Raw genomic sequence first — 22,902 nt, forward strand, 5'->3', positions numbered from 1 at the left:
ACTGTACACTGGCAAGTGGATTATAGATACAATATGTTAGAAAATCATGAGCTTTTATAAAAAAAACTCTGGTCAACATACAGGTTTTTATTTACATAGTTTACCCAACTATATATTTTTGAACTTCTCAACTAAATCATGTATGATTTACAATGTATATTCTGTAAACCAAAAAATGAATCACCTCAGTAACTGAATATCTGTGTTTGCAAAAAATATTAGCATTTGGGGCTAGGAGTATCCAACTGGCATTTGAAAGGGACCTGATTGCTGAAGATAGAGGTGGTGCTCTCACCTTCCCTGGAGATCTTCAAGAGGAGACTGGATAGGCACCTGGCTGGGGTCTTATGACCCCTGCCACCCCCAGTGCTCCTTCCTGTCTCTGGCAGGGGGTCAGACTAGATGATCTGTCTAGGTCCCTTCCAGCTCATTGATTCTATGATTCTATGATTTTTCAGAATTAACAAATACTTTCTGAAAATAAGGGTCTGCAGTGATTCAAATCAAGTATCTAAAAACATGACTCACTTTCAGAACTTTTAAGTCCTGATTTATAAAATATGCCCAATATATACAAAAAATATGCACAACAGTAGGAAAAAGATCTAGGGTGGATTTTTCAAAAGTGCCTGCAGACCATATTTTTAAAGGTATTTGGACACCTAGCCCACATTTGAAATTAATGGGAACTAGGCTTTTGCATGCCTTTGACTGTCTGCTTTGACTTATTCAAGCTGCTGGGTTCCTAAGGTAGATTTAAATGTGGGCTGGAGACTCTTACAAGTTATAAACTAGGGGTAAACTTTTCAGAAGTGTTTCTTTATATAGAACTGATCAATAATAAGCAAACTATTGACGTTCTTTCTGACTACCCATCAGACATCGACACCAAAAACCCTTATGAGATTTCAGATTGATATATTTGGTATGGCATTTAAAGACCAGATTCTGAATGACGCTTCACTTATTTCTTAAAAGATGGAAAATGCTAGTGTGTCCCAGAAGAGTTAGACATTTAAGAGGAAATACAACAGTTGGAAAATGCTCCTTTCCTGGACTTCAGGGAAAGGGAGAATCCTATTTGGAATTGACAGCAGAGGCTATATATTTTTTAATGTATAAACTGAACTGGAATGCTTCATTGACCACCAGTGCATCTGTGACTAAAGGTCAGTGAAATATAATTTCCAGTCTCTTTGCACTGGCAAAGTTATAACAACCGTGTAATGTATATACAGAAAGAGAGACTAAGGAAACATACATTTAAGCAGATCTTTAGAAGGATTTGACCTCTGAGTATCAACATAACATTCAGAGCTGAGGAATGAGGTTCATCTCTGTTCTTTGACAATCAGATAGCAACAATACGTGTAAAAGCTGCTTTCTATCTCCGGTGTCCTAGGAAAGATGTATCCATATATTTTAGAACTCTTCTCCTTCCCTTGATTCCTCTCAAGACTGGATTATTGTGGTTATGTCTGTTTGGACAATTTACCATCCCACCACTCTCAAGCACCCTACACTGCTCCAAAAGAGCTGCCTCTGAAACAGCATAGTCATGTCTGTGCAGTGTTTCAGGTGAGTGTTATTGCTGCATGACAGTGCCAACTGGCCCACTTGTGCAGACACAGCTACACTTTCTTCAGTTTAGAAAGCAGCCTGCCTGCAGCTGTGATGTACAGTAAGTTGACCACATAAACATAGCCTGTAAATCCTACTACCTACCATTGTCAGTCAAAGCATATCACTTCCCTCGATCAAGGAGCACTATACTGCGTGAATATAATTAGCCACCAAGATTATATTGCACTAAATGGCAGTCCCAGCTTCTACCTTTCATATTGCTTCTAGATTCAGTTCAGAGTCCTAGTTAAGACTGAGCCTAGGCTACCTGAGAGCTCATTAGCTGGAAATAGTAGGGGAAAAGAAATACCTGGAAGTACTAGTTGATCATAGGATGTCTCTGAAAAACATTTGAACCTAGGGTGCATGAGGGGAAGGTATTTATTTATTAGCAATATGAAAATACCAATGCAATTGCCCAAGCCCCTGGGGAGACCTAACCTGGAATACTGTGTGCAATTTTGGTCACCCAGGCTCATGAAGGATGGATTCAAGTGGGAACAGCCATGCAGAACTGCTGCTAGGATGGACTTAAAAGTGTTTGATGTGTTTAGTGTAGCAAAACAAAGGTGGAGATGATGACTGATCTCTCTAAATGCACCAGGCAGGGAGAAGACCTATTTTAAACTAAAGAAAAGATTGTATAAGCAAGAAAACTGACAGTGAATAAATTTAGGATCAGAATTAGAAGAGGGATTTTAACCATCAAATTGATTTAAATTGCTGATCAGGAAGTCTCAATTTAATCATTGTTTTCTACAAAAAGTGATTTTTTTATTGTTTGATATAACATTTATACATGTATTATTGACAACTCAGAAATAGATATAGGTTTCATTTTTAGAAGATACACACTATACATTTTAAAGCAGTGATTTATTTTTATATTTTTTCAGATTAATTTTGCAGCTACATCAGAAAACCGAATTATGATTTGGTTATTTTATTTACCAAAACTAATTGAAACAGATACCTGTGAAGTCACTGGGAGGTGAACTATCTCTGATTCACTAAATTAATCTTGGCTATTTGAGGGATATTTTTGCCATGCTGTATTAGGAGGACAACAACAACTATCACCAAAAACAATAGATATTTAAATTGTTTTATTTAACTAAAACAACACATTTATGTATTTTAGATTTTGTTCTTCAACAAAAAACATCCATAATTATTTTAACAAAACAAGTGTATGTATTTTTGAGTGTTTAACTATTTGAGTTATGAATGTGAAATGTGTTCTTAACAAAAATTAAATAAATTATTTCAGCTAGGTCAACCTGACAAACTTAAAATACTGGGTTAAGCAGCAAACTTAATCTTCACCTTCTTCCTGTTTATTCATAGACTGGAAAAGAAAGACAAGCTGTCCTGCTTTTTCAGTTCTCAAGTGATTTCTCAGTTTGCAATGAATTAATCCAAGGGAAGAAAATATTCTTTCAACTAGGGCTGTGCACCATGGCACCATTCCATTTTGACTTGCATTTCGACAGAACAGTGTTTCATTCTGAATTTCATTTAGATTTGAAACAGCTGTTCTGTTTTGTTCAAACGGTTTCTGTTTTGACACTTTCAGCGTTTCGCCCATAGGCTATAATGGGGAGGCACGGAACAACCTATAACTTTGTTATTTCTTGGCTGATTTGAATTAATCTTGCCAGGATGGTGGCCCCTGCTGAGGCCAAGAAGCCTGCTAAGTTTTAAGAAGATAGGTGTAGGGGTTTCTAGGAATCTGCACCTCAAACCGCTGACAAGCAAAACTTGTGTTGTGTATGTGTTAAGCCACAGCAGGGTGAGAACTGCAGGGATGGTGGCCCCTGCTGAGGCCACAAAGCCTGCCAAGTATCAAGGAGATAGGTGCAGGGGGTTCTGAGACCCTGCAGCTTAGGCTGCTGACAGGTAAAACTTGTGACATGGGTGCTTGTGTGACTGTCTGTGTTAGGGCACAGGGGGGTGAAAACTGGAGGCCTACTAGGCCTGCTGCAGCCATGAAGCCTGCTAGCTTTCAGAGAGATAGGTGCAGGGACTTCTGGGGCCCTGTACCTCTGGTTGTTGACAGGCAAAACTTGTGACATGGGTGGGTGACACTGTATATGTGTTCAGGTGCACCCTCACTGGCGCTGGGGCATCTACACAACATGGTAGTGTGCCCCAATGAGGCTGCCACCTCCCCTGCAGCCTCAGCTAGTCCACCACTTTAAATAACAACAGGTATAGAATAATTTAGTGAGTGAGCACCAGCAGCATTTCAGGTAGCCAAACTGTCAGAGCGCCCTTCTTTTCTCTCAAGTAGGAGCTGCTGCTTCTCCAGTGTGTCTGTTAAGGTGTGCTCTCAATGTCTGACTCTGTGTGTGCATGTGCGTGTGTGTGTGTGTGTTAGTTAAAGTGTTGGGGTCTCTACACAACACGGTAGTGTACCCCAGTGAGGCTCTACCTCCCCTACAGTCTCAGTCTGGGCCACAGCTTTAAACGGCAATGGGTAAGACAATCTGGTGTCTTTTAATAGGCCAACTGTATAGTTAAAGAAATGTATCTTAGCAAGCTTTTGGGTTGAAAAACCCTTTGTCTGGCTGAGGAAGCACCTGTAGTTGGTGTGTCTGCTGGTCCTGGATGGAAGGAATAGTAGGGATTTTTTTTTCTTTTTGCTACAGGTGATATCTGACATACAGACTAGGAACAGAAGTTACACACAAACCAGTTTAAGTGATCAGAAACTGATTTAAACCTGTAACAGAACATAAGTTCAGTGCACATAAACCAGTTTCAAAATGGCTGAGGCTGGTTTAAAATAAACCTGGTTGAATGTAGTATCACACTTAACTGATTTGGATCAAAATGGTTTATGGAACTTCTGGCCCAGACCCCTTCCTGGTTTAACTTAAATAAAAGTCCCCCAACATCCCAGCATGCTTTTCAGCCCTTAGCTGTGCTGTTTGCTCCAGGGAGCAGGGCTGGCCCTGCCCCTCTTCTCCCTAGCCGAAGCTCCAGATGACAGAAGAAGATGGGATACTGCAGTGTCTGCCAGGCTTCCCCCTCCCCCACTTGCTGCTCAAGCAGGGATTCCCCCCCCCCCATCCCTCTCCCATGGCAGGGACCCCAGCAGCATGGACCCCAGCCAGCCTCTGGCTATGCAGCCCTCCCCCATGCTAGCTAATGCTGTGTGTGTGTGTGTGTCCAATTTCACTGTAACAAAGGCAGACAGAACAATGTCTGCTTAGGGCTTTCTGGAACTAATCAGGGCTGCAGCCAAGAAGCCAGTGACTTGCAAATGCACCCTGCAGATAAGAAGAGCTTGAAGCTAGTGAGAGAGATGCTTTTGTTTTCTTTTGTAGGGCTTGATGGGCTGATAAGCTTTGTGTTCTGATAAGCTTGCTGCTTGCTTGCTCCAAAGCCTGCCATCTGTCAGTGTTCAACAGGGGACAGAGAGAGGTGTGAGAAATAATCTGCAATTAATGTGATCTGTGTTATCAGTTTGCTGCAGACAGTATAAAGAAGCAGGGAGAGGGAGATTGAAAAATTCAGCATCATCAACAGATGCATGCAGTCCACACAAGCAGTCCTCCCTCTCCTCCTTCCTGCCACTTTGCCTCAGAGTGGTAACTGGGGGCCAGGGTCTGGCAATGTCCTCTGGTTGGGGACTGTGTAGACCAGGGTGGGGGTTTAAACTCCTTCCTAATCATAGCGTCCTGCCAGGGCCTAACCATGCTCCCCACCCCAGCTCAGCATTGTGGATGGCAAGGGAGGGCTCACTCTAGCACTGCTTGATTTCTAGCCTGAGCCACTATAGGCATGTGACTGCATTTCCTGATTCAAAAGTGAATATGTATCGACTTGCAAATTGCTTCAATCTCTGCAGGGTAAACTAACTTGCAAAAATTGAATCAATTCAGGCTCTTTGAATTTCTGTCCCTAGCCACATTGCCTGGAACACTGGTATCATTAGCAGATAACTAACTGAAACTGTAGACAGTGATGATGATGTTGAAGATGGATAATCAGAATCCTGTATGTTGAGGATGGATCCATTTGAACAAAAGAAGTCAATGTAGTCACTATACAGTACTGCTCATTTAGTACTACTCATTGTACTCAGTACTACTTTAGGAATTAAACTGTAAAAAGAAGATCTGCATATTTCAGCCATTATTTTATATCACAGTTGCATTTAAATATGATAGTTCCATAAAGTAACAACTATTTTTTTGCTCAAACATTTTTATGAGAATTCAGGTAGTCCAGAATTCATGCAAAAAATATGGGCAGGGAAGACAGGCAGTCCTTAAGAAAGAAGTGTGAATTAAGAACGTTTACTAATGTTCAGACATGTTCTATTCATCATCTTCAAAGCAGCTTCCTCCTGAGAAGGAGCATTTCTCATGATGTTGTTTCATTTGGGCAACCGGGCCTTGCGTTTCTTTGTTGCACTGTTAGCATTTTGTATGCGTGCCTGTCTTGCCCACAGGTAGAGACTTCATTAAAATATTCCCAAACAGCGTCTCTCTTATGGCCTGGCAAGCCTGCTGCAATGATAGGTTTTCCCTTCTACCATACCATTCCCTCACTAGACCTTAAATCAATGAAGAAACTATACTCAGAAACATATTCCCCAAGACTTCTGGAATATTCTGTTTGAAATGTTTCTCTTTTGTTTCTATTGCCCATCCCTCACATTTCTCTCTAGACTCTTCCTCCTTGCCCAGATCTACTCTACCCCCAACAATCCTCCAATCCTCTATTCATTTAACTTCTTGAAACTTTGTACTTTTAGAGCGAGGTAAGGGCTTGACTCTGTGTACACAAACTTTCAAAGAGGCAGTAGGGCTGATGAGTATTCAGTCAGGTCTGTTATCTCTCATATCCATATACTGCTGTTAAGGATGTTATCTCTGGACACACAAATCCACAGTTTGAGAACTGAAACTAAGCATCACAAAGATGTTTAATGGGATCTTCAAGCACGGAGTCCCATTGGGTAGAGTGGTTTTCTTTAATCTTTACTAACCTACACAGGAGCCTCTGGGAACCTCATGAGATTGGGACCTTTATATAGTCCACGGCCTATTGTGACCTATTTGTAAAACTTTTCTAAAAAGGTTGCATGAATATATTGTCTCACATAGTATATAATTGGGGGTTATAATCCCTATTCCATGATGATATCTTTGAGCATTAACATATCTTAAATTAAAACTATATTTAGGTTTATAGTTTTAGAAGCATCTTAACAAAAAAACAAAAAATATGATTAAATAAAAAATCTGATTTAAATAAAAAAAAATTTTTTTTTTGATTTAGAAAAAAATGATTTTTATCCACCCTGTTCTCAAATGAAGCTTGGTGAATTTGTATAAAGCAGGGGTTTTCAACCTTTTTTAACATGTACCCCTTCTGCCCCAAAGTTTCAGCTCATATACCCCTTTATATTTTTTTATTATTTTTAAGAGGGCAGGGGGGGCGCAGATCGAGGCCCTCACAGTGAGGGAGGGAATGTGGAGCTGGGGCAGGGGCAGGTGCTGCACGGCTGGGGTGTCGTGTGGGATGGGGCCGCAAGAGTGACCCATCTAGGGGACATGGGTAAGGTGAGCGGCTCCTGCCGCTGCACGCACCTCAGCAGAGGTCCAGGGGGCATGTGCCCCCAGATCTGTGTGTGGGGTGGAAGCAGCTGCTGCTGCAGGCTGAACTCTGCATGCAACCCCCGCTCCCATCAGGCCAGGTAGTGCATTTGCAGCCCATAGAGGGGAGCTGCTGCCCTCATCCACACCCCACCCCCAACCCTGCTCCTGGGAGTGGGCACAGAAACACAGGTGACCCCTGCCATTGAGATCCTTGTGGCTCTGCAGGAAGGGGGTGGCTGGGGTGCCTCCTCCTCATCAGCTATTGACTGAGGGCAGTGGCTCGCAGCCGATCAAAAGAGCGAGCTGAGGTGGGGGGGTGGGTAGGCATTGTGATGTACTGTGTGGGGCTGGCATCACTCAGCACACCCTTCATTCTCCTCCAGCTAAGAGGCAAAGTGTGGGAATGTGGCAGGGGAGATGTCACCACCACACCTCAAGGCGCGCTCCATCCTTCCCCCCCTGCACGAATCCCCTGTGACCTTTCTAATTACCTATAGGGCTACATGTACCCTCGGTTGACAACCCCTGGTGTAAAGAATTATATTATATGATTCTTTTTGTATCGGGGGACTGGATTTGAACTGGTGTAAGTGTTCTGTATAAGTGATCAGAAACCAGTCTATATCTGTAACAGAACAGAAGTTCAGCACACACAGGCTGGTTTAAAAATGGCGGAACCCAGTCTAAGATTTGTACCCCTCACCAAAGGGCTTTTTCAATGTCTGGACCTAGCCAGTGAGTCTAGATGGACTTACACAGAGCACACTGCATAGGTCACTTTTTTCCTTTGCAGACATTTACCAACAGTAACAGCAACTGGGGAATAAATATGAAGAGGGCAGAAGGTGTAGTAGTGAGAACAGAAAAGACAAATGCAAAGAAAATAATCCGAGCATAAGAAGACAAATCGTAGAAGGACAAGTATAGAGTCATTATCAAATAATTATTATTTACTTACCTTGTGTCTGGTGGCTAGATACTGTAGGGATTAGTACTTTATATCAATAGTTAGGTCTCAATCACTAGCATATGCTGTTCTTAAGTGAATATGGACTTGCCTTCTACAGGTGCCAATTTGTACTCTGTATGAAACAATATATTGATCTGAAGAACAGACAATAAATTTATATGCCACAAGGCAAACTTATTACAGTGAGTGGCTGTAGGTCTGTGTGTATATATCTATATTTCTATTAATATTTGTATCGAGAGAGCAACAAATATATTTTATTTTCTGGATACATTTTATGCAAAATATTAGTTTTAATTGCAAGCTCTAGTAAGTATATTTCAAAAAGTACAGAATGTTTTGCAGTTCTTTTCAGTATATTTTTTTTTTTCCTCCTGAACAAATGAGATTTTTAATAGGCATAGATAGCTTCTTGGCTTCTAATAAATATGTGTCTTGCAAAAGGTAGTTTGAATGTAACATACCAAAAACATCTGCAATATAAACATTTTATATAATTTATTTGAAATACTTTGAATAATTTAGACCCTAACAGTATATATAACCTCGCATACTGTATCTCAGCAATCTGAACAGTCTCACTTAAATTAAAACTCAACAAAGAAGAAGACATATTAAACTTTTCTCTGTTAGTGTTATACCAATAATGCTCTGAAATCAGGCATGCATGAGCTGTTATATGGAATGTCCCTATCATTATGCTGCTTTTTTTAAAAAGTGACAAAGATGTGTATTTCCAGTAGCTCACAGTATGACAGACTTGCATACATTGTACAGACACTGAAAAGTAAGCAGCATTAATCTCTGAAAAGCCAGATATCTGCTGCAGACATCTCCCACGGATGCAGAATTTTTCTAAAGGCTTGTTATAATCATTAACCTCACTATCAGTGCCTTTTTTTTCAACTATGCATGTCCTAAGCTGTGCTGAGCCCCCAATCCTTTTATTAAATATAGCATGAATTAAGGTTAAGCACATTTAAGGAAACTCTTCTTTTCAAAAAAGAAGTTGGCTTCTTAGGAAATTGAATTCTTCTTTTCAAATTTTCCTTTATTTCTTTTGCAGTGTATGTTTGCTTCTCTGTAACCTGAAGAATTTGTTTGCTGTAAAACCTCCAGTACTACTACTAGCAGTGATTCTCACAAAATGCTAACACCAGCAATATGCATTTTTCTGCATCTGCTTCAGGTGCAAAAAATCTATGCTGGTCTCTTAGGCTCCCTACTTCAACAGTTTTCAATTAAGACCTTATAATAGAACCCCCTTGTGAAAAATGTCAGGGCAGCAAACTGAGTGACCCTTCACACTGCTTTATGCCATTGTTTCTGATCTGATTACAAGAACTGTCTTGCTATTGTGAATGATAGAAAATAGGTGTAGGCATACACACAGCAAGACGCATACAAATTGGTATTTGCATATGCAGTTACCTAAAGTACACTATTAAATCGCAGCTATCTGTGTATATAAACAGCTTTTGTGGTTACAGGTGAAATGTCAGAGTCAAAAAGTTGTCCCATTATATTAGAACAGGTATACAAATAAAGCATAATGTGTTAGAAACAGCACCCTTATCTAAGCATGGTAGTGACCTAACTCCTCCTATTGTTAATGGAATGTGTCTGTTGCCAGTATGTGTTAGTTTTCTAAAATTGAATTATATTAGTTTTGTAACATTTTTTTTTAAAAAAAGGTCTTCTAAGTGCAGTGTATATATAATTCTAGTTTATTGTTCTATTAAGGTCTTGGTATTGACAACAGGACATCTTTACCCCAGAATAATGCTTTTTCCTGGGACAATTCACTCTTCAATTTATCTATACATGCTGCAATTCGACATGGAAGATGGAAGCTACTAACTGGATATCCAGGTAATGAAATGATTTTTTGGCAAGTTTTTTACCACTTCATTCTATTTCTTATGCTATATATTTTGCATTTATCTTATTTATTCTTTTGCCCTATTTGCATGATTTACCATGTAATGTAAAAATCTAGAAGCACTCTTAAAGTAAGACAAACAATTGTGATATATTTTTTTAAAATTGGGGTTGTGTTCTTCTACTGCAGGATTCTGGAAGGCAATCTAGCAACTGCTTTCTTTGAAATTAAGCAAGTCAAACTAAACGTGAGATCTGCAGTGTGAGGCTGTTCTTCCTTCTATGTCTGAGAACTAACTCTTTACCTGTTTCTGTAGGCTGCAGTCACTGGTTCCCACCACCATCTTTGATCAGAGAGTCAATGATCCCTTCACCTGACCCACCAACAAAGAATCTTTGGCTTTTTGATATTGTTCAGGATGCTGAGGAGAGAAATGATTTGTCTGAAAAATATCCTGGTATTGTGAAAAAAATGCTCTCTCGGCTTCAATACTATTATAAACAGTCTGTGCCCGTGTTCTACCCTGATGAAGATCCCCGGTGTGACCCAGAAGCAACTGGATCCTGGGGGCCTTGGATGTAGAATACCTCACTGCAGTCTGAAAGTTATGCCTGTGGTGAAGTTGTGTGGTCGACTCAGGGTCTCAGACTGATCATTTTTAACCTTGTTTGTTTTACTCCTGTAACTGATTTTATCCCTTAAATATTCAATTTCGCTTGCTCTTAAGAAGTATTGGAGATCTAATTTTACTCCACTTGGCATGTTTTAAAATCATAAATCTGTTGTTTGTCTATTCTTTGTTGGTGACATCTCTGTAAACTGGTATCTTCTTCCCTACCGCTTCAGCTAGAAGGTTCTAATGAGTCATAGAAGCAGGACCATCCAGACTTCAAATATGAAAGGAGGAATTAATGATTGATTTTATGCCTGGCACATGACAAATCTTACTAGTGGAAGACACTCTATAGTAAAGAAATGGATAAAGAAAACAGGTGTGACTTTGTTTTTTCACCTTTTCCATGTAAATCTGACTCTCAGTAGCAATGCTTAGAAATCTCTAGGAGGACAGACCCTTTCTCACAATACAACAAAATACCTTACTATCCCCATTGTCATTTTTACCATATAGCAGAACATTACTCTGATTAATTGCTGATCTCACTTCTTTGGGGATATTCCATTATCATTAACAGCAATGATTATCTTTATCTAAAAGCAGACTCTGAGTTTATGCTAAGATCTAGACAAGCACCCCCTGTGCAAATTGCTAGAGTGGCCAAGTACCTAAGGGACCCCTATACATGTGCATTGAGGCTGCTCTGACATGCTGTAATTATAGCACGTTGAAGCAGACTCAGTTAATTGGAACATGGTAATTACCACGCTCCAACAGACTCCAGCATCATGTATATCAGCATCCCTGCACTGAACAATGATGGCAGGGGTACTTTAACTAAAGCTCATTTGATGAGCTTTAGTTAAAGCACCTCCACACCATTTTTCAGTGCTGGAATGCTGATGCATGTGATACTCCAGGTACTTTAATTATAGTGGATCTCAGAGCCACTCTGGCTAAAGCACCCCCCTCTCCTCCCGTCCTCCTGGAGCATGTGTATAAACGGCCTAAGTATTTTAAGCCTCTGGACTCTGAGGGTGCATGTGCACATACTCTTGGTAGCCGCTCTAATTAAAACACCCACGGTGTCTCATGTATTCAGTGTCCCACATTTCAAAATGGCAGCTGGATCACTTCAACTAAAGCTCATTTGACGAGCTTTAGTTAAAGCGCCCCACCGCCATTTTGAAACATGGGGATGCTGAATACACAAGACACTGCAGCACACTGGAGCATTCTGATTAGTCTCAATTAATTGAGTTTGCTCTGACACGTTCTAATCAGAACATGTCAGTGCACATGTAAAGGCACCCTGACTTTTCAATCTTTGGCTATTTAGGCATATTTTTGGGGTGCCAGTCCTCTGTCTTGACACCTTGTCCTGGAGATTGAAATCCACAGTCCAACAGCTCATCTTCAGCATCTGATCTCAAGTTCTCGTACTCTCATGATAGCTTAAACAGTCCTTTTAAAAAAATCTCACCAAAGATTTGAGCCTTCTGGTTTATAGCTTGACTCTCCAGGAAGCATGTGATAGTTGTTATGAAGCAGACCCCTAGACCCTTGACAAACAGGCTTTGCTCAGAATTTTTAAACTGTTGCTTTCCTTAAAAGAAAACAGAAGAGGCTACAGAACATAAGGAAACAACACACTTCATTAATGCAGTTTCCCTCTCTAACTCACTCTTCTCTCAGGGTTAGTTTGGGGTGGTCCAGGAGTTCTCTGCTATAATGTATGGTTTGTTTCTCCATTCTGGAATCTTACAGTTCAGCTTCTCTTTCCTTACATTGGTTTGTCTGGTAGTGAAAGTAAGCCTCGCTGCTATAGAAGCATGCTTGAACACTCCTTCTGCCATACTCTTCTGTGTCTTATGAAGCCTTCCCCCTGAGTCCTAATTAAACCCACCCTCATTACCTCTCTCTCTGTCTTGTTGCTGTTTTTTTTCCTATTCTTTCCATTTTTCCCCTTCCCTTCAGACTAGGGGAGGAAGTGTCTTTCCCCAGATTGTGCACCCCATTATCCCAAGATGATTCACTTTCATTAAGTGACTGGGTTCTAACAGCAACTCATGGGTACTTGCTGACAGCAAGGCTTGTTGGCAAAAGGAACACTCTGACTGAGGTATTCACAATGCATTGTCCAGCCATTTTCAGGATGGCAGCTGCATAATTACTTAATTCCAGCCAGAGTTCAGAAGGTAGAAAGACTATTCCTTAAAACATGACCCTTCATTTTACATTACCCTTTTAAATTCTTTTCTTCCTTGTACTTCATGGCACGACACTGCAGTCTTGAACTTCTGGTGCAAGAAGATATACTATCCTGCTCTCTACTTTTATCAACCATAGCATGAGGCAGAAGATGGACAGTCTTTGTTACTGTGTCAGCTTTGACAGACGTTCCTGATCTCTGTTAATATCTCTGGAAAATCTTATGTACCATATCCCTTTTTTAAAATTGTGTTATCAATTACCTCATTCAAACTAATGTAATGATTTATACTTGTCAACAACTTTTAACATGTCAATGAAAATGAAAGCTTGAATGTTCTTGTTCTGATTTTTTTTGTCAATATGAATACAATTTCTTTAGAAATTTGTGACAATAGGATAAGAGATGAGTGTGGTTTCTATATTATATTTTTAAAAGTATTTCTATCTGTTGTTATGTATTAATTTATATGAGCAGAGGGTAGGAATAAAATACTTGTTATGAAAGGAAGAGTCTGGTCATCAAATGTTTCACCTATTTGGCTCACCTTTCAACATTTTATTCAAGACACAGTTAATTTATCCTTTTGTATCAGATTACCTCTGAAAGGATTAACATAAAGTAGAGTAAGAAGCATATAATATATTTCATTTTTATCACGTCTAAGGGGTTGATGTTTTTTAAATAAATAACTATGTTGGACCGTGTAAGATTAGAAAACCCACAGCTTTTGTTTTGTAACTATATCTGACATTTTATGTCTGACATTTTAGTTTATTACACGATTGTATACAATAGCAGGCGACTGGACTCATCCAAGAGGTTCCTTTCAGTCCTGTATTCCTGTGTATCATACTGACAGTTTTTCAGCTGGCTCCAGGGTTGTCATTTGCTCTCATGTTAGATCTTGTATCAGTGAAAACAAATGTGAATATTGTGAGTGGTGTATTTAAAGTAGGTACTATTTTTATCAATTTGGCATCCATTTTTGTGGAAAAGAACAGAAATATCAGCTAACCTGCAAAAGGTCATTCAGGTCTCTTATCAATGTCAGAAAATCAGCCCTAATTGACAGAGGATTAAAGAACTTCTTGCCTCAGTTTTAAAAGTCAGTGTTGCATGCTATACAAGAGTAATATGACCTCACTTAGCAGAAAGAAGTAACTGTCAGTCACTGTGTAGCCTGAAGCTTCACTCATTATCCTTACTCTTTCCTGTCTTGGAATTCTACTGTATTTTAAAATGCCAACATTCATCATTTATACAGCTGCTGTTTCAGTTAAAGTATCCTACCTAATTCTTTTTTTAGGATGAGTCCTTATAAAACCTTTTAATAGATACAAATTAGGGAGGTAGGAAATAAACATCTGCAGCTCTTAAGTTGGCATCAGGAAATGTACACAATTTTAAACCTCCATGGAGTGTTTCACTTCTGTAGGAACAGAATTCCTTTGTGTTTTTTATGGTTTCTTGAGTAATAGTTTAAAACACAAGTGTCTTAAGCCCTCAAAATTAAACTGTCAGTTCACTGCCTGCCAATTCTTAAGGTCCATTCTTCATTCCACAAAACTATGAATGTGTCAAAGGGTTTTATTTCTACACATGAAAAATAATTAAAACATTTTTGAAAAGCAGTTGACTTTGGGAAGCCTGATCATACAGTTTACATACTTGTGTTGTTGTTATATGTGAAAAAGGATAAGCTAATGATAGGAACACAGGACAAATTCCCCTTGGACCCACAGCCCCATACTCCTGTGGAAACAATCTGCTCAGAGGGGAAGAAATGTTGAGTTTCAGGTTATGGGCTTCCTGGGCATTTATAAATTTGCTCGGGGTGAAGAGGGCTGCACTTTAATTAGAGTGGCTCCAAGAACTGCTCTAATTAAAGTGCCTGAAATGTCACATGTATCAGCATCCCCACACTGAAAAATGAATGAGCTTTAGTTAAAGCGCCCCTACCACTATTTTTCAGTGTAGGGACATATATGCACATGTTGCTGGAATCTGCTGGAGCATAGGAATTACTGTGCTCCACCAAACTCAATTAACTGATATTTCTGTAATTACAGTACATTGGAGCAGCTTTGCTGCACATGTATAGGTGCCCCCTATATATTCTTAAACAGTTAGCACAAGTTTGCCAATCGCAGGCCTGGTTCTCATGAAAGACTTCAGTCACCCTGACATCTGCTGGGGGGGCACAACAGCAGTCAACAGGCAATCCAGGAAGTTTTTGGAGAGTGTTGGGGGCAACTTCCTGGTGCAAGTGCTAGAGCAGCCAACTAGCAGCCATGCTCTTCTTGACTTGCTGCTCGCAAACAGGGAAGAATTGATGGGGAATGTAGTAGTGGATGGCAACTTGGGCACCTGCAACCACAAGATGAATGAATTCAGAATCCTGAGAAAAGGAAGGAAGGAGAGCTGAGAAAGGGTCTGCTGAGTAAGGATCTTGGACTTCAAAAAAGCAGACTTTGACTCACTCAGGGAACTCATGGGCAGGATTTCCTGGGAGGCCAGTCCGAGAGGGAGAGGAATCCAGGACTGCAGGCTGTACTTTAAAGAAACCCAAGTCTGCTGAAGGGGATGGCCAGTGTGATTGCAGAGCTACTGGCCACAATCTTTAAAAACTCATGGTGATTTGGGATAGGTCCTGGATGATTAGAAAAGGACAAATATAGTGTCCATCTTTAAGGAAGGGAAGAAGGAGAATCCAGGGAACTATGGACCAGTCAGCTTCATCTCAGTCCCTGGAAAAATCATGGTGCAGGTCCTCAAGGAATCCCTTTCTAAGCATTTGGAGCAGAAAGTGATTAGGAACAGTTGGCATGGATTCACCAAGGGCAAGTCGTGCCTGACTAACCTGATTTCCTTCTATGATGAGATGACTGGGTCTGTGGATGTGGTATACCTTGATTTTAGCAAGGCTTTTGATGTGGTTTCCCACTGCCTTCTCGAAGGCAAGCTAGGAAGTACAAGCTGAATGAATGGACTGTAAGGTAGATAGAAAACAGGTTGGAGCATTGGGCTCAGAGGGTAATCAATAGTTTGATGTCTATTTGGCAGCTGGTATCAAGTGGAGTGCCCCAGGAGTCAGTCCTGGGGCTGGTTTTGTTTAATAGCTTCATCAGCAACCTGGAAGATGGGAGATGCAGCCTCAGCAAGTTTGCAGATGACACCAAGCTGGGGGGAGTAGTGGATATGCTAGAAGGTACAGCTAGGATTCAGAGACACCTTGACAAATTGGAGGATTGGACCAAAAGAAATCTCATGAGGTTCAAGAAGGACAAGTGCAAAGTCCTGTACTTAGAATGGAACAATCCAATGCACTAGTAGAGGCTGGGGACTGAGTCTAAGCAGCAACTCTGCAGAAGAGGATCTCAGAGTTACAGTGGAAAGTAAGCTGAATATGAGCCAACAGTGTGCCCTTGTTGCAAAGAATACTAATGGCATACTGGGCTGCATTGGTAGGAGCATTACCAGTAGATCAAGGGAAGTGGTTATTCCCCTCTAGTCAGGACTGGTGAGACCACATGTGGAGTACTGTGTCCAATTTTGGGGCCGCCACTACAGAAAGGATGTGGACTAATTGAAGAGAGTTCAGTGGAAGGCAACAAGAATGGTGAGGGGACAGAGAACGTGACATCCAAGGAGTGCCTTTACACCAATGCCAGGAGCTTGGGGAATAAACAGGAGGAACTGGTCTTCCTGCTCAACAAGAATGACTATAATCTCACAGAGATAACGGAGGCCTGCCTGGTGGGATTCCACCTATGACTGGACCACAGGTATAGGCAGCTATACCTTGTACAGGAGAGATTGTGCAGACAAAAGGGGAGGGGGTGTAGCTCTCTATGTCAAGGAAAGCTACATGTCTAGTGGATGACTAGAGACTCTCTGGGTTAAAATCCATGGTGAACATGGCACAGAGGACACTATGGTGGGAGTCTACTACAGACCTAGCCAGGGTCAAGAGCTTGACCAGGAATTCACCAGGAAACTGGCTGAGGCTGCACACTTCCGGTGCATGGTTGTTATGGGAGACTTCAACTACCCAGACATCTCATGGGAAGAGCGCTCAGCCAAATCCGAACGGTCGCAAAGCTTCCTCGTGCATGGACGAGCTCTAACTCAAGAATTCTATGGACTGACGAGGCAAAGCGCTGCTCGACCTGGTACTGACAACGGGGATGACTTAATCAGAGACCTAACAATTGAAGGAAGCTGGGAGACCGCGTTCATGAGCTGATCACCTTCACCATCAGCCATAAAACTGGTAAGTCAGTCAGCAATGCAGAAGTCTTCAACTTCAGGAAAGCTGACTTTGACAAGCTCAGGAGGCTTGTTGGCAAGGCCCTAAGGGACCACGACCCGAAGGGGAGGGGAATTCAGGATGAGTGGTTGCTCCTCAAGAGAGCGATCCTGGATGCACAAGCAATGTCTGTCCCGTCTCAAATGAAAGGCAGCAAAAGGGCACAGCAGCCCCCCTCGCTCTGCAGGGTACTAGTGGACCTCCTGCATCTAAAAAGAAAGACCTATAAAGAATGGAAGACTGAATCCACCTCAAAGGAGGAATATTCTGCATTGGTCCAGACCTGTCGGGAGCGAACCAGGAACTACAGGCTTATCAGCCTGACCTCAATCCCGGGGAAGATCTTGGAAAAAATTATCAAAGATACCATTCTTGACAAACAAGCTAATGGCAACATCCTGAGGGATAGCCAGCATGGGTTTGTTGTGAGTTGGTCTTGCCTGACCAGTCTTCTACAACCAGGTGACATATCACCTGGAGAAGGGAGAAGAAAGTGATGTCATATATCGTGTTTTTTAAAAAGCCTTCGATCAGGTATCCCATGATTATCTCATAGAAAAACTGGCCAACAGCAGCCTCAGCTACATCACAGTCCAGTGGTCAACAAACTGACTCCAAGGTCGGATCCAAAGAGTGGTAGTTGATGGAAGTTGTTCATTTTGGTGCGCTGTGGGGTCCCCCAACATTCCGTCCTTGGGCCTATACTCTTTAACATCTTCATTAATGATGTGGACATTGGTATCAGAAGTGGACTGGCCAAGTTCGCCAATGACACCAAACTTTGAGGTAAATCGTCCACATCCAAGGACAGGATGGTGATCCAGGCCAACCTTGACAGGCTCAGAAAATGGGCAGATGAAAACCTGATGGCATTCAACAGTGAAAAATGCAAGGTACTCCACCTTGGGAAGAAAAACCCGCAGTATGATTATAGGCTTGTCAGCTTGCTAGCATCATAGCCGAAAGGGACTTGGGGATAATGATTGACCACAAAATGAATATGAGCCACCAATGCGATATTGCAGCTGGTAAAGCAAGCAAAACTCTGGCTTGCATCCATAGATGCTTCTCAGGCAAATCTCAGGATATCATCCTCCCGCTGTACTCGGTCTTGGTGAGGCCGCAGCTGGAGCACTGCATCCAATTCTGGGCTCCACAATATAAAAAGGATGTGGAGAAGCTTGAGAGAGTCCAGAGGAGAGCCACGTGAATGATCAGAGGGCAGGAGAACAGGCCTTATGATGAGAGGCTGGGAGATATGGGACTCTTCAGCCTGGAAAAGTGCAAGCTCAGGGGGGACATGGTGGCTGCCTATAAGTATATCAGGGGTGTACATCAGGATCTGGGGGAATGCCTATACACCAGACCACCTCAAGGTATGACAAGGTCAAATAGTCACAAACTCTTCCAAAACCGTTTCAGGCTGGACATAAGGAAAAACTTTACTGTCTGAGCCTCCAAGGCCTGGAACAGACTGCTGCCAGAAGTGGTGCAAGCACCTACTCTGGACTCCTTTAAGAGACATTTGGATGTTTATCTTGCTGGGGTCCTATGACCCTAGCTGACTTCCTGCCCCTGGGACAGGGGGCTGGACTCAATGATCTCCTGAGGTCCCTTCCAGCCCTAATGTCTATGAAACTGGGCTTGTTTAATCTAGGGAAAAGAAGACTGAGAGGTGATTTAAAAGCAGCTTTCAACTACCTGAAGGTGGGTTCCAAAGAGGATGGAGCTAGACTGTTCTCAGGGGTGGCAGATGACAGAACAACAAGCGATGGTGTCAAGTGGGAGCAAGAGAAGTTTAGGTTAGATATTAGGAAAAAAAATTCTCACTAGGAGAGCAGTAAAACACTGGAACAGGTAACCCAGATAGCTTGTGGACTCTTGCTCCTTAGAGGTTTTTAAGACCTGGCTAGACAAAGCCTTGGCTCAGATGATCTGGTTGGGGATGGTCCTGCTTTGAGCAGGGTGTTGAATTAGGTGACCTAAGGTCCCTTCCAACCCTATTTTCTATTCTGTGTATTCTCTTCCTTGGCAAAGGAGGGCTCCTGTGCTTAATTCACATCAGTGGGAGAAGCTAGGGTTTTAACCCTCTAGATCGGCATGGATTGGAACTCCACCAGCAAACCTAGTTGCAGTAATACTACTGGGACTGTCCCCATCTTGCTACTTGGTAAAACAAGAATTTTAAAAGGACATACAGGAATCTTTTGCTTAAGAAAGGAACATTTTTTGCAATAGGACCACCCTGTTACTTGTAAGGATCCCTGTAAGATTGGGAGGGAACAGGCTATTTCTAAATTTCTAAAGTATGCTGCCTTGCCAGAGCTGGGAGCATGTCCCCAGTAAGTAGGGACTGGAGGTGGGGAGGACTGGGGGTGGGGGTAACAGTGTGGTGGTTATACGGGGGTGCGAGGTCTGGCTGGGGGCATGGGTCCCCTGCAGGACCCACAGCCCACCCATAGGGCCTGCAACTCATCGCTGAAGCAGCAGCAGCTGTGGGGCACTGCGACCAGAGCCTCCAGCAGAGCATCCCCAATCACCTCAGAGCCTGTGCCATTTGGCATCCCCAGCCTGGCACCACTTCGCGCAGAGCCATATGGCTTCAGGCAGCCCTGGGGCCACTTAAGACTGTCACCTGGGGCCTGGGGCCTGGCCCTGCTTGCAGGGACTGTGTGTCGCACTGACCCAGGTCCTGCCTCCACAGAACTGGCCCGGCCTGACTGCTCACATGGCCTGGGGAGGCAGGACCCGGCTCAGCGTGTTGCGCGGTCCCTCCGAGTTGGGCCCAGCCCTGGGTGACAGCCCAAGCAGCCCCACAGCTCCCTGAAGCCAGATGGCCCTGCGCGGTGCTGTGCCGAGCCAAGCTGCGCCTGCACTAAGTGGCACAGGCTCTGAAGTGATTGGGGACATGCCACACTACTGGGGGCTCTGGCTGCAGCAGGCTCTGAGTGCCCCATGGCCACTGCTGCTGCAGGGGTGAGTTCTGGGCCCTGTGCGGGGTGCATGTGGGCCCTGTGGAGGCACATGTGTGCTGTGCAGGGGGGTTGTGTTACACAGATTGCCAAATCATGAGCAAGACCTTATAAAGTGGGATGAGGCAAAATAAGTAAGCTTTAAGTTATTTATAACTTTTTTATAACTTACAGTGAGCCCTGTGGAGGGAAGCTGTGGTCCTGTGGGGGAGGGAATCGGTGTGCAGGGGGACTGCACCCAGTGGGGGGCAGGGGACCCACCCCTCCTGAGCAGCCCCCTCCACACCTCCAGTCCCCCCACAATCCACCCACAACACTCACATCCCCAAGCCACCCCCACAAACCTCTCACACATACCCATCCTCAAAGCCCCACACAAGTCCCATACCGTCCCAAACTTCACCCCAACCAACCCTACACCCACCCACAAACTCCCCTTACCGCCCTTCCCCTCCCTCCAAATTATTTTACACTTGTAAATATATCAATAAAACATTGCCCAACTGGTATCTCTCTATATAGTGGTGTTTAATAGCAGAAGAATACTATTTTGGGTACTTTAATGAGAGAATTTGGGTTCTTTATCAGCGTATTTGCAATTCATAAACAGGGAACACCAGGATCTCTGCTGGTGACAAGTGGCAAAGAAGCCTGTCCAGGGCTAGCACTGGGGACCCAGCTGGAGGGCAAATGAGGTGGATGACTTCTTGGCCATGTGGGGGCAAGGGGACATGCTTTAATAGTTCAAAGCAGGCCACCGCAAGGAGCACATCTTATGGGCGATAGCTGCCCAGATGGCAGAGCGAAGGCACCCCATCTGGATCTGGCAGGGGTGCAGCCTTGCGATGGCAGATCTAAGGGGGCGGATGCTGTTGCAGGTGGCATCAGGTCACAGCCAGGCAACAGCCCCTACTACACTGCTGCAGTGGGTAGAGGGGGCAGGGCCACTCCAGGTCAGGGCTGCTTCAGCAGTCCAGCGGCACAAGGAGTAGTGTCCCCAGATACCCACTAGCTGGGCCTCAGAAGCTACTGAGGGCAAGTAGCCCTGAGTTGCTCACCAGGACAGGTTTTTATACTGCTGGAGCCAGCACAGGTGCTGGCCCCAGGCTCCAGCTCCCCCTGGCTGCAGATCCAGGAGGAGCTGGGTAGGGTTATTTTGCATCAAGTGGCACAACTTGCCCTACACCAAAGTGCATGTCCAGGCACGTGTGCTGAGGCAAAAATCCCCAGCTCAAATATGTGCTGCTCCTATCTGAGCTGCTGCAAGCACATGTGTCTGCATGTGTGGACACACCCAAAGAAGACTTCTCAAGTGTTCTGTGAGTATCCAACTGCAAATGAGATGTGGAAAATAAAAAGTAATGTCTTATGATCAGAAAGAATTTTGAAAGAAGAAAAAACAAATCTAAGATGCTGCTGAATTTGGAGAATATTGCTACGTAAGTTTTATGCAATTTTCTAATTAACTGTCCATACCAAAACTACTATTTTATCACCTTCTTGCATATGGAATGCAGCAAACATGCCACGGGTTTCACAGATTAAGTGTGAAGGCTTTATGTTCTAAGTTATATTTGGAGATACTGGCTAGGTATACAATTTACAGAGAGTAAATCAGAGTCCCAAACTACATTTGGTATTATAGTAACTCTCTGGTGTTTTAGATTTAGTTTTTGCAGAGCTACACAATGCATATCTGAGATCATGCAAGCAGAATAGTACTGCTACAGAGCACAGTATAAACAATTTTGGGACAGGATAATCAGAATGATTCAGTCATCTAATCCTGGACTGTACAGTGCCGCAACAGCCCTTGTGATAATTACATACTGTGGTTAGTTGAGGCCAACAGGATGATGCATTAAGTTTTCATTATGGTGGTCTTCTTTTCTGTGAGGCAGAGTTAAGAGATACTAGAAAGTTCAGTAGGAAACTTGCTGCCAGTGTTCTAAAAGTGAATATCTGCGGCAATCATCAAAGCATCTCCCAGGTTTGGATCCCTTCCTTTTGGCTAAGCTCAACAGCAAAAAGGGATGCTATATTTTGTCTTCTGAGCTATAGTTAGAATAAATACAGTCAATGAGAATCACTGGATTTGGGTTTAGGGAGTAAAGTGCTCATAGAGCCCAATCTTCAAAAGCCACAACAAGCTACTACAGCAAAGCCACCGTTCTGTGTTACCAAATTCTGGCATCCAAGTCTGTGAAAAAAATAGAGAATTGTTCATTGCGAAGAGCTTTTAATTCTCATATTCTTTTGAAGTGCTTTATTAAACAACAAATTCAAGTTCAGTGACCATACAAACAACTAAGCAGGAGTTCTGCGCTCAGCCCTACCTGACGTAGCATTGGCCATGAAGTCTATTTGATGAGGGGGGAATTAGATGAGGAAGCTTTGAGGCCAGGACACCAATCCTCCTCCCCACCCCGTGGAATAAATAAATAAATAAATAAATATGTCATAGATTTTCACGTTCAGCTTCTTGAAATTGGGCATTACATCTCAGGTTTAATATCTCATCCAACAGGATAGTCCCTTTAAAATCACTAAATCCTCTCTGTGTTAGGATGTGCTTAATTGGGATACCTTTCAGGGAATCAGTGTAAGACGGAGATTTTTATTAGCTGCTGCTTGATATGGAAGTGTTTCTTTGCAAGTGTGATTTGCATCTCTCATATCTTTCATTTTCTCATTAGAACT

The 22,902-nt window shown here is 42.8% G+C and overlaps 1 protein-coding gene across 1 annotated transcript in view; it reads left to right on the top strand.

Moving 5' to 3' along the window:
* The window catches only part of ARSB (arylsulfatase B), a 146,521-nt gene extending 135,496 nt beyond the window's left edge, over positions 1 to 11,025 (top strand). The window contains exons 7-8 of the mRNA XM_019532198.1: positions 9,952 to 10,080; positions 10,407 to 11,025. Of these exons, the coding sequence (XP_019387743.1) occupies positions 9,952 to 10,080; positions 10,407 to 10,672 (395 nt within the window). The 3' untranslated portion in view covers positions 10,673 to 11,025. The remainder of the gene's footprint in view (positions 1 to 9,951; positions 10,081 to 10,406) is intronic.
* The last annotated feature ends 11,877 nt before the right edge of the window (positions 11,026 to 22,902 follow it).

This window comes from Crocodylus porosus, unplaced genomic scaffold (genome assembly GCF_001723895.1).
Source record: "Crocodylus porosus isolate Cpor-Errol unplaced genomic scaffold, CroPor_comp1, whole genome shotgun sequence".
Lineage (NCBI taxonomy): Eukaryota > Metazoa > Chordata > Crocodylia > Crocodylidae > Crocodylus > Crocodylus porosus.